Source organism: Gobius niger (assembly GCF_951799975.1).
Source record: "Gobius niger genome assembly, contig: SCAFFOLD_121, whole genome shotgun sequence".
NCBI classification, from domain to species: domain Eukaryota; kingdom Metazoa; phylum Chordata; class Actinopteri; order Gobiiformes; family Gobiidae; genus Gobius; species Gobius niger.
In genome coordinates, this window is record NW_027639183.1 from 41,495 (window position 1) to 54,828 (window position 13,334).

Consider the following 13,334-nt stretch of genomic DNA (forward strand, 5'->3'; position numbering starts at 1 on the left):
CCAGGCTGTTGCTCCAGGCTCTGGAATGATCTTCTATTGACTCTGTTGATTCTTTCAAAAGTGAACTTAAGACACATTTATTTGTTCAAGCTTTTAATGAGCTACTTTTGGGCTGCTGTGATTTCTGTGTTGTTTTGACCCCTTTTATATTGTTTGTAATTTCTGCTTTAACTGTGTTGTGAAGCACTTTGTGGCCTTTGCCTGTGAAAGGTGCTGTATAAATAAAGATTACTTAGTACTTACCCAAATCTAAAAGCTTCTAGACGCCTCGTCTGAAAAGTTGATTTAAAGGGATGTTTTTCCTCACAGGGTTAGATTTAAAGGGATGTTTTTCCTCAGGGTTAAATTTAAAGGGATGTTTTTCCTCACAGGGTTAGATTTAAAGGGATGTTTTTCCTCAGGGTTAGATTTAAAGGGATGTTTTTCCACAGGGTTAGATTTAAAGGGATGTTTTTCCTCAGGGTTAGATTTAAAGGGATGTTTTTCCTCACAGGGTTTGATTTAAAGGGATGTTTTTCCACAGGGTTAGATTTAAAGGGATGTTTTTCCTCAGGGTTAGATTTAAAGGGATGTTTTTTCTCACAGGGTTAGATTTAAAGGGATGTTTTTCCTCAGGGTTAGATTTAAAGGGATGTTTTTCCTCACAGGGTTAGATTTAAAGGGATGTTTTTCCTCAGGGTTAGATTTAAAGGGATGTTTTTCCTCACAGGGTTAGATTTAAAGGGATGTTTTTCCTCACAGGGTTAGATTTAAAGGGATGTTTTTCACAGGGTTAGATTTAAAGGGATGTTTTTCCTCACAGGGTTAGATTTAAAGGGATGTTTTTCCTCAGGGTTAGATTTAAAGGGATGTTTTTCCTCACAGGGTTAGATTTAAAGGGATGTTTTTCCTCAGGGTTAGATTTAAAGGGATGTTTTTCCTCACAGGGTTAGATTTAAAGGGATGTTTTTCCTCAGGGTTAGATTTAAAGGGATGTTTTTCCTCACAGGGTTAGATTTAAAGGGATGTTTTTCCTCAGGGTTAGATTTAAAGGGATGTTTTTCCTCACAGGGTTAGATTTAAAGGGATGTTTTTCCTCAGTGATGCCGCTCTATTGTTCGGGTTCAGGTTTTTCATTGCGTTTCGTCACATCCTCATTTACGTCTCGTTCTGTCTCCATTTTGACGCCTTTTTCCAGAAGCTTTTAGATTTGGGTAAAGCTGAACTGGGGAAAATGTGCTGGGTTCAGGGGGGGTTACATCACCGTGTTTAGTCTTGACTCTGGGGTTCTGTTCCTTGTTTACAGCTCGCCCCCTGCAGGAGAACGTCAGCACGGCTGCGGCCCGAGTCCTGCGAGTATCTGTGGAGTATCAGAGGAGTATTTGAAGTATTTGAAGTACTTTGGCAAAGCTGAAGATGCAGGGGAGCAGCGTCGTCATGGTGATGCTCGTGCTCGGCGCCGGGACCGTTTCCGCCTCCACAGGTGAAGTTTATTTAACCGAGTTTCCTTTAAAGAATTACGGCTTTTCATCAGGGCCTTTGACTCCCCCAGGGTTCCCACGCGTCCTTGAAAATCTGGAAAACCTGGAAAATAACATGTCTCTTTTCAAGTCATGGAGAAAAACGTCAAACGTCCTTGAAAAAAAAAGTAGCCTCTGAAAATATTTCTGCTTCATTTATGTTGCCGTTGTAGATAAATATAAATGTCATTATTTTAAATAATTACACTGTTATATTTGTCCCGATTTTCCGCGTTTGTGGGGAAAAAAGTCGCCTTTCCCGCACTTCTTTCAGTCCCTGAATGCATCTCTCATGCAGCTTCACTAACGCGCTTCTCTCGGAAACCAAAACAATGACCACGCGCCTACAGTAGCGAGTGTTAAGGTTCAAGGTTCAACTTTATTAATGTCCCGGAGGAAATGATTATGCAGCAGGAGTCCACACATAATGAAGCAAAAACAAACAATTAAAACACAGTGAGACAATTGTGTTTGGGACAAAGATCCTACAGTCACAGCATCATCAGTCACACAGTCAGAAGAAGATCAAGTAAAGCCTCATGTGCAGCAGCTTCACTGAGCAACATATGATCCTTTACCTTCGCAACAGCCTCTGGAATAAAAGAGGCCCGACCAGTTCCAGTACAGGGCGTTCTTAGCCTGCGTCCAGAGTTGACCCACTGGACACAAGCACTAAGTTTTCCTTTGGGCTCAGTCTCAGAGCTGTAGCCAAATCTAACCAACAGCCTGTGATTAACAAAACATGTACGAGACGTCATAGACTTCATTTATTCAATCATTTTTAAAATATTGATTTTACACTTTGGTCTATACTTGTATTTTACCTCCCATATATATATTAAGTGTTTGCACGAATTGTACATGAATCAGGTCCATAGAGCTCCTCCACTGTGCTGGAAACCACTATTGTGTTTTTAGGTTGTCTTTGCCAATAAAGTGTATTAAAATCTGAATGGCAGAACATTGTATTGGCGTCACGATGGGTCAATCACAGTTAAGTTACAGCCCGTCCACCGTCTCTTGTGGAGGTCATGCATTAAGCATTTGTGGTGCCCTTATACATTGTGCCTCATATACTGTAAATGCATATGGAGGCCGTCATATTTTTTAATCCTGGCTGAGGTTCAGTTTCTCCAGTTCTCCCAAGGTTGGCAAAAAAAAATGCATCTCAAAATGCATCAGATTGCACCAGATCTTATCCCATTTTCATGGGATAAGATCTGGACTGCATTTGGTTCATAGCTGGTTTACACCTAATTCATTATTGTCTTTGTCCTGACCTGGTCCTGGTTCAGTTCTGGTTTAGACCTGGTCAACCCGAACTCAGCTCGCTTTTTGTTGTTTTCCCCCAATGAACCTCAGTTTTTGTATGATTCCTCGAACCTGCAGACGCCATGTGTTTGCTCCTTTTCTCTTCAGACCTAAACAACTACGTCTGTCACCATGGATTACATTATCTGATCACGGATCAAAATGAAGAGGAACTCACAAAGGGACTCACTGGGGAGGGCAGGTTTCCGCAGATGTGATCGCTTACTTTGTATTTTTTTGCACTTTAAAATGTCCTTGAAAATCTTGGAAATGACCTTGACAGTGATTTCAAGTAAAGAGTGGGAACCCTGTGTAACTACAACTTGTAGTTGAAAAAGTTTAACATGGTTCTTGTGACCTCTGACCCTTAGAGCTCGTGTACAATCCCAGACTCTGCTTCATCCTGGACGGGTTCCTCGGACTCTATGGACTCTTCATCACCGCCATGTTTGTGCGGGAGAAGGTACAGTCGTCTGGACCGGGCTGTTACAGAAGCCAAAGCCCAGTCTAGACGACTCTCTAACATGACTTTGCTTTAGTTTTTCAGGCCCAAAGCTGCGGCGGACGACGGCCTCTACAGCGTGAGTCACTTCCAGATGTTTATTCTGTCTTTGTGAAGATCTGCAGATGTTTGGGTAAAGATCTGCAGATGTTTGGGTCTTTGTAAAGATCTGCAGATGTTTGGGTAAAGATCTGCAGATGTTTGGGTAAAGATCTGCAGATGTTTGGGTAAAGATCTGCAGATGTTTATTCTCTGTCTTTGTAAAGATCTGCAGATGTGTGGGTAAAGATCTGCAGATGTGTGGGTAAAGATCTGCAGATGTTTGGGTCATTGTAAAGATCTGCAGATGTTTGGGTCATTGTAAAGATCTGCAGATGTTTGGGTAAAGATCTGCAGATGTTTGGGTAAAGATCTGCAGATGTTTGGGTAAAGATCTGCAGATGTTTGGGTAAAGATCTGCAGATGTTTATTCTCTGTCTTTGTAAAGATCTGCAGATGTTTGGGTCATTGTAAAGATCTGCAGATGTTTGGGTCTTTGTAAAGATCTGCAGATGTTTGGGTCATTGTAAAGATCTGCAGATGTTTGGGTAAAGATCTGCAGATGTTTGGGTCATTGTAAAGATCTGCAGATGTTTGGGTCATTGTAAAGATCTGCAGATGTTTGGGTCATTGTAAAGATCTGCAGATGTTTGGGTAAAGATCTGCAGATGTTTGGGTAAAGATCTGCAGATGTTTGGGTAAAGATCTGCAGATGTTTGGGTAAAGATCTGCAGATGTTTGGGTCTTTGTAAAGATCTGCAGATGTTTGGGTCATTGTAAAGATCTGCAGATGTTTGGGTAAAGATCTGCAGATGTTTGGGTAAAGATCTGCAGATGTTTGGGTAAAGATCTGCAGATGTTTGGGTAAAGATCTGCAGATGTTTGGGTCTTTGTAAAGATCTGCAGATGTTTGGGTAAAGATCTGCAGATGTTTGGGTGTTTGTAAAGATCTGCAGATGTTTGGGTAAAGATCTGCAGATGTTTGGGTAAAGATCTGCAGATGTTTGGGTCGTTGGACAGAAGCTCAAAGCTTTTCAGAAAGTGACGTCGTACAAGTTTAAACATGAAACAAACATTATTCATGGACAACACGTGTGAAACGGTTTAGGCTGAAGTTCTTCTGCCTAACCCAGTTTACAGACGTCCACCAGAAACAAACATTTATAACAAGCATCAAACAGAAGATTTCATCCGTTATGGAATGTTATTCATTTAGTAGATTTATAAATCTTTTTAAAAGCTTTGACTGTTTGGGACGGCTCTTACAGAAATACATCGACTTTTTTAATTCTTTCGAGCTTTTGCTTTTCTGAAAACACTGGTTCCTCTGAGGTTCTACTGACTTTGTTCCAAAAGCTCCTGGATGGGAGGAGGAGATTATTATTATGGGCCTTATACACTTTTACTCATGTATGTAGATCATCAAGATCATGGATTTTCAGTAGATTAAGCTCTACAAAAATAGGGTTTGTTGGTGATATTAATCTGCTTTAGTGATAATTCTTACTGCCTTATTGGATTAGGAAAAAGGTGAGTCTTTGTAATTGTGTCACGTCTGCGGAGCTCAGATCCACTGTCCACCTCAGGGACATTTTGGATTTAACGTTGAGTTTCACCACGTTCTCCCAGACCACGAGAACCACGTTCTCCTCTGGTCTGGGAGAACCACGTTCTCCTCTGGTCTGGGAGAACCACGTTCTCCTCTGGTCTGGGAGAACCACGTTCTCCTCTGGTCTGGGAGAACCACCTTCTCCTCTGGTCTGGGAGAACCACGTTCTCCTCTGGTCAGGGAGAACCATGTTCTCCTCTGGTCTGGGAGAACCACGTTCTCCTCTGGTCTGGGAGAACCACGTTCTCCTCTGGTCTGGGAGAACCACCTTCTCCTCTGGTCTGGGAGAACCACCTTCTCCTCTGGTCTGGGAGAACGTTAGCCCTGACTCAACACAGGATTTCTGGAATAAAGTCCACATGGAAGAGGTGCTGCTGACACAGCATGTCTGTATCATCTTTAAAGTTCAGCTTGTCTGTCAGAAGGTCGAGGGTTCGAATCCCAGCTCCTGAATGGGCACGCTGTTGTTGTGTCCTTGGGCAAGACACTTCCCCGTCCTCAGCTCCAGGGTCTGCACTAGTGTATGAATGGGTGAGTGGATCTTTGCTGTAAAGCGCTTTAGGCCTGATGAAGGTAGAAAAGGACATCAGAACATCAGGAACATCGGGAGTCGCTGGAGCTGCTGGAGCTGGTGGAGCTGGTGGAGCTGGTGGAGCTGGTGGAGCTGGTGGAGTTGGTGGAGCTGGTGGAGTTGGTGGAGCTGGTGGAGTTGGTGGAGTTGGTGGAGTTGGTGGAGCTGGTGGAGTTGGTGGAGCTGGTGGAGTTGGTGGAGCTGGTGGAGCTGGTGGAGCTGGTGGAGCTGGTGGAGCTGGTGGAGCTGGTGGAGTTGGTGGAGCTGTAACTGGCTGTAGGTTAACGCTCCATGTAAAGAACATTCGTGCTTAAAGACGTGTTTCTGGACTTTCAGAGTCTTCGTGGCCAAGACCCCGGATACGACGGGCTTCGCTTCGACGCTGAACGCGGAGCTCGAGTGAGTCTTTCTGATCATTTCAGTCTCAAATCGCCTCCACTGAGCGTAACGTTCATGTTTCTGTTTCCAGGGCGCGCGGCGACACGACGACTCGCTCTACACGGTAAATCCTTTCGATCATGAAGCTTCTCACACGTTCTTGTTACTAATTAGACCTAACTGAGACGTTCCATCAGGCAGAGGAACCTCAGTCCTCAGGGCCAGCGTAACATAACAAACAAAACAAACAAAACAAACATAACAAACATAACAAACAAAACAAACATAACAAACACAACAAACACAACAAACAAAACAAACAAAACAAACATAACAAACAAAACAAACAAAACAAACATAACAAACACAACAAACACAACAAACACAACAAACACAACAAACACAACAAACACAACAAACACAACAAACACAACAAACAAAACAAACAAAACAAACATAACAAACATAACAAACAAAACAAACAAAACAAACACAACAAACACAACAAACACAACAAACACAACAAACACAACAAACACAACAAACATAACAAACATAACAAACAAAACAAACAAAACAAACACAACAAACACAACAAACACAACAAACACAACAAACACAACAAACACAACAAACAAAACAAACATAACAAACATAACAAACATAACAAACATAACAAACAAAACAAACAAAACAAACATAACAAACATAACAAACATAACAAACATAACAAACAAAACAAACAAAACAAACAAAACAAACAAACAAAACAAACAAAACATAACAAACATAACAAACAAAACAAACAAAACAAACAAAACAAACATAACAAACATAACAAACAAAACAAACACAACAAACACAACAAACACAACAAACACAACAAACACAACAAACACAACAAACACAACAAACAAAACAAACAAAACAAACAAAACAAACAAAACAAACAAAACAAACAAAACAAACAAAACAAACAAAACAAACAAAACAAACACAACAAACACAACAAACACAACAAACACAACAAACACAACAAACACAACAAACACAACAAACACAACAAACACAACAAACACAACAAACACAACAAACAAAACAAACAAAACAAACATAACAAAACAAACAAAACAAACAAAACAAACAAAACAAACAAAACAAACACAACAAACACAACAAACACAACAAACACAACAAACACAACAAACACAACAAACAAAACAAACAAAACAAACAAAACAAACATAACAAACATAACAAACATAACAAACATAACAAACATAACAAACAAAACAAACATAACAAACAAACAAAACAAACAAAACATAACAAACATAACAAACATAACAAACAAAACAAACATAACAAACATAACAAACACAACAAACACAACAAACACAACAAACACAACAAACACAACAAACACAACAAACACAACAAACACAACAAACACAACAAACAAAACAAACACAACAAACAAAACAAACAAAACAAACAAAACAAACAAAACAAACAAAACAAACACAACAAACACAACAAACACAACAAACACAACAAACACAACAAACACAACAAACACAACAAACAAAACAAACAAAACAAACACAACAAACACAACAAACACAACAAACAAAACAAACATAACAAACATAACAAACATAACAAACATAACAAACAAAACAAACACAACAAACATAACAAACATAACAAACATAACAAACGAAACAAACGAAACAAACGAAACAAACGAAACAAACGAAACAAACGAAACAAACGAAACAAACGAAACAAACGAAACAAACATAACTGCAGCTGGACCAGAACTTTAGATTTATGTTGCATTGAGTCACATTTAAGGCTTTATTATTAATATAACATAATATAAATGAGTGTGTTTTGTCAGGGCTTGACTCGGCGCGGAGATGACAGTGAGTACCGCGAGCTGCCCAGGAAAGAGGTACTTCACACTTTATTACTGTTAACTAACATTACTTCACACTTTATTACTGTTAACTAACATTACTTCACACTTTATTACTGTTAACTAAACATTACTTCATACTTTATTACTGTTAACTAAACATTACTTCATACTTTATTACTGTTAACTAAACATTACTTCATACTTTATTACTGTTAACTAAACATTACTTCATACTTTATTACTGTTAACTAAACATTACTTACACTTTATTACTGTTAACTAACATTACTTCACACTTTATTACTGTTAACTAACATTACTTCACACTTTATTACTGTTAACTAAACATTACTTCATACTTTATTACTGTTAACTAAACATTACTTCATACTTTATTACTGTTAACTAAACATTACTTCATACTTTATTACTGTTAACTAAACATTACTTCATACTTTATTACTGTTAACTAAACATTACTTACACTTTATTACTGTTAACTAACATTACTTCATACTTTATTACTGTTAACTAAAATTACTTCATACTTTATTACTGTTAACTAAACATTACTTACACTTTATTACTGTTAACTAAACATTACTTGTACTTTATTACTGTTAACTAAACATTACTTATAGGAAAGAGGTACTTCACACTTTATTACTGTTAACTAACATTACTTACACTTTATTACTGTTAACTAAACATTACTTACACTTTATTACTGTTAACTAAACATTACTTGTACTTTATTACTGTTAACTAAACATTACTTACACTTTATTACTGTTAACTAACATTACTTGTACTTTATTACTGTTAACTAAACATTACTTATAGGAAAGAGGTACTTCACACTTTATTACTGTTAACTAACATTACTTCACACTTTATTACTGTTAACTAACAATACTTCATACTTTATTACTGTTAACTAAACATTACTTACACTTTATTACTGTTAACTAAACATTACTTACACTTTATTACTGTTAACTAAACATTACTTATAGGAAAGAGGTACTTCACACTTTATTACTGTTAACTAACATTACTTCACACTTTATTACTGTTAACTAACAATACTTCATACTTTATTACTGTTAACTAACATTACTTACACTTTATTACTGTTAACTAAACATTACTTGTACTTTATTACTGTTAACTAACATTACTTCATACTTTATTACTGTTAACTAAACATTACTTACACTTTATTACTGTTAACTAAACATTACTTGTACTTTATTACTGTTAACTAAACATTACTTACACTTTATTACTGTTAACTAAACATTACTTATAGGAAAGAGGTACTTCACACTTTATTACTGTTAACTAACATTACTTCACACTTTATTACTGTTAACTAACATTACTTCACACTTTATTACTGTTAACTAACATTACTTACACTTTATTACTGTTAACTAACATTACTTATAGGAAAGAGGTACTTCACACTTTATTACTGTTAACTAACATTACTTACACTTTATTACTGTTAACTAACATTACTTACACTTTATTACTGTTAACTAACATTACTTACACTTTATTACTGTTAACTAACATTACTTACACTTTATTACTGTTAACTAACATTACTTATAGGAAAGAGGTACTTCACACTTTATTACTGTTAACTAACATTACTTACACTTTATTACTGTTAACTAACATTACTTACACTTTATTACTGTTAACTAACATTACTTATAGGAAAGAGGTACTTCACACTTTATTACTGTTAACTAAACATTACTTACACTTTATTACTGTTAACTAAACATTACTTACACTTTATTACTGTTAACTAACATTACTTACACTTTATTACTGTTAACTAACATTACTTCATACTTTATTACTGTTAACTAAACATTACTTACACTTTATTACTGTTAACTAACATTACTTCATACTTTATTACTGTTAACTAAACATTACTTACACTTTATTACTGTTAACTAACATTACTTCACACTTTATTACTGTTAACTAACATTACTTCACACTTTATTACTGTTAACTAAACATTACTTCACACTTTATTACTGTTAACTAACATTACTTCACACTTTATTACTGTTAACTAAACATTACTTACACTTTATTACTGTTAACTAACATTACTTCATACTTTATTACTGTTAACTAAACATTACTTCACACTTTATTACTGTTAACTAACATTACTTACACTTTATTACTGTTAACTAACATTACTTATAGGAAAGAGGTACTTCACACTTTATTACTGTTAACTAAACATTACTTACACTTTATTACTGTTAACTAAACATTACTTACACTTTATTACTGTTAACTAACATTACTTACACTTTATTACTGTTAACTAACATTACTTCATACTTTATTACTGTTAACTAAACATTACTTACACTTTATTACTGTTAACTAACATTACTTCATACTTTATTACTGTTAACTAAACATTACTTACACTTTATTACTGTTAACTAACATTACTTCACACTTTATTACTGTTAACTAACATTACTTCACACTTTATTACTGTTAACTAAACATTACTTCACACTTTATTACTGTTAACTAACATTACTTCACACTTTATTACTGTTAACTAAACATTACTTACACTTTATTACTGTTAACTAACATTACTTCATACTTTATTACTGTTAACTAAACATTACTTCACACTTTATTACTGTTAACTAACATTACTTACACTTTATTACTGTTAACTAAACATTACTTACACTTTATTACTGTTAACTAACATTACTTCACACTTTATTACTGTTAACTAACATTACTTCACACTTTATTACTGTTAACTAAACATTACTTCACACTTTATTACTGTTAACTAACATTACTTCACACTTTATTACTGTTAACTAACATTACTTACACTTTATTACTGTTAACTAACATTACTTATAGGAAAGAGGTACTTCACACTTTATTACTGTTAACTAACATTACTTACACTTTATTACTGTTAACTAAACATTACTTCACACTTTATTGCTGTTAACTAAACATTACTTATGAGTTTGATGTGTTTGTTGCAGCAGAGACAGAGGAAGAACGAGCAGGTTTATCAGGTACAATTATCTCTATTTCATTATTTCATTAACCTCCTGAACCGAGCACATTTTCTCCAGTTTGGCTTTACCCAAATCTGAAAAGCTTCTGGAAAAAAGTGTCAAAATAGCAACAAAATGAGATGGAAAAAGAATGAAAACGCAACAATCCGTGAGTTTCACTGCAGCTCGGTGAATATGGGCCTGCTGTGTCTCATTCTGAAGCAGCAAGCAAAATACCGCGGCTAGCAACAACATGCTAATGCTAGCAATTATATGCTAATGCTAATGGCAGCTAATGATTCACCTAAAGTAATAAATGGCCACTGCTGGAGCGGCAAAATACTGGATTATAGACCAAACATTTGGAAAAATCAGTCAAAAATATCGGTCAAAAATATCGGCCATGCAAATCGGCATCGGCAGTAGAAAGATCCTAACCCTCCTTCATAACCAGCTGTTACTCACAGTCGGCCTGATAAACGTATGAACTTGTTTCACAGTAATTGGTTTAAATGTTTTTTTTGTTCATGTTCGACGGTTTCAGGGCTTTTGTTCAGACAGTCATCTGTACTGGGTTGTTGTTGGTTTAAATGTTTTTTTTGTTCATGTTCGACGGTTTTAGGGCTTTTGTTCAGACAGTCATCTGTACTGGGTTGTTGTTGGTTTAAATGTTTTTTTTTGTTCATATTCGACGGTTTTAGGGCTTTTGTTCAGACAGTCATCTGTACTGGGTTGTTGTTGGTTTGTGCAGGGCCTGAGCGCAGCCACCAGAGACACTTACGATTCTCTGCAGCAGCAGCGCTGACCCCACAGCGCCACCACCAGGCCAACGCACGACACTGCAGCCTCATGATCACGTGACTCTGTTTCTGCAGAACTTTTAGCGTCACATTTATAGAAGACAAAACAAATCCTCAGTGTTTTCCTCTTGTCTTGAATAATAACCTCATGCCTTTGTGTCTGTAACCAACACCTACACCACTTACACCACCTACAACACCTACACCACTTACACCACCTACACCACCTACAACACCTACACCACCTACAACACCTACAACACCTACACCACTTACCTGCACCAGTTTCTCTCCGTTTGAACGTTAACATTACATGACTCAAACATTATTCCAGTAAAGACATAATCATGATTAACTGCCGTAGAAAACCACCGTCTGCGTTGGCCTGAAGAAAAACATCTTTGTTTCTTTAAAAAGTGTTTTCTTTCATAATTGAGAATGAGAAATGTTTGAACAGTCCTTTATTTAGGGCCCAGTTTCACTCATGATATAAAGATAATTAGTTCCAGAATAATAATGATCCTTTTTAAAACGTGGGTCGGTTAAATACAAAATATAGCTCATGAAAATTAATTTGTAACTTGTGTAAAACTGGGCCCATTGTATTTCCTGAGAATTTATCCACTTTGTAAAAGCTTTAATTGTTCTGTTTTTTTATGAGAATACGTGTTTTCTGTAATGTTTGGAATAGATGTTAGAGTTTTATAATAAACACTTCCCTGAGACTCTCGTTCTTCTTTCATCAACCTTTATTGCAGACTCGAGGTCCAGTTAAAAACGAAAAAACAAACACACAACAACATTTAGAGCAGACAACTGTACCAATGCTGCCACAGTTCAGACTGGTAGCGCGTGGCACTGACTTTGACGTTTGTCAAGCTCATAATAATCATATTGGCACAGCTGTTGAGCCGACATATAAATCTGTACATTAAATTTCTCAAAACAGCATGAAAAGTTCGGATGCCAGCAGAAACAAATAAGTGGCTGGCACTCTCCCATCGAGGTCTTTTCAGCAAAATTCTTAGACAGTCGTTATATGCCACGTTAAGTTTCCGTATGCTCGAACGTTTATAGTTTGACCACAGGTGTGCTGTATAAAGTGGGGTACAATAGGCATTAAACAGTGTCCTTTTCACTACATTTGTACACGCACCAAACCTGCGCACAAGAATATTAGCCTGCACATACATCATGCGGCACTGTCGGAGCACGTCATCATCGTCTGCCAAATCATCAGAGATAAAATGTCCCAAATATTTGTATTTGCTGCACAAGGTCAGATTATTCCCGCACAAATTAAATGACGGAAAGTTCAAAACCTTATCGTCTCTTGTTCTGCAAATCATTATGACACTCTTGTTTGCATTATATTTGATGTCATAGTCCACACCATATTTGGAACACACGTTTAAAAGTTCCTGCATCCCAGCACTGCTTGGACTAAAAACAACAACATCATCGGCGTACATGAGATGATTTACAAGAGTAGACCCAATCATACAGCCGGTCCTGCACACATTTAACAGTTGTGACAATTCATCCATATACAAACTAAACAGTACAGGAGAGAGGATTCCACCTTGTCTCACTCCATTGGAAACACCAAATGGAG

At 36.6% G+C, this 13,334-nt stretch overlaps 1 protein-coding gene across 1 annotated transcript; it reads left to right on the forward strand.

Moving 5' to 3' along the window:
* Positions 1–1,345: 1,345 nt before the first annotated feature.
* cd247 (CD247 molecule) lies at positions 1,346–11,744 on the forward strand. The gene is made up of 8 exons (XM_079583245.1): positions 1,346–1,462; positions 3,182–3,273; positions 3,350–3,391; positions 5,868–5,930; positions 6,001–6,033; positions 7,813–7,866; positions 10,905–10,937; positions 11,671–11,744. The coding sequence occupies exons 1-8, from the start codon at positions 1,396–1,398 to the stop codon at positions 11,722–11,724; spliced, it is 438 nt and encodes a 145-aa protein (XP_079439371.1). The 5' UTR covers positions 1,346–1,395; the 3' UTR covers positions 11,725–11,744.
* Positions 11,745–13,334: the final 1,590 nt, after the last annotated feature.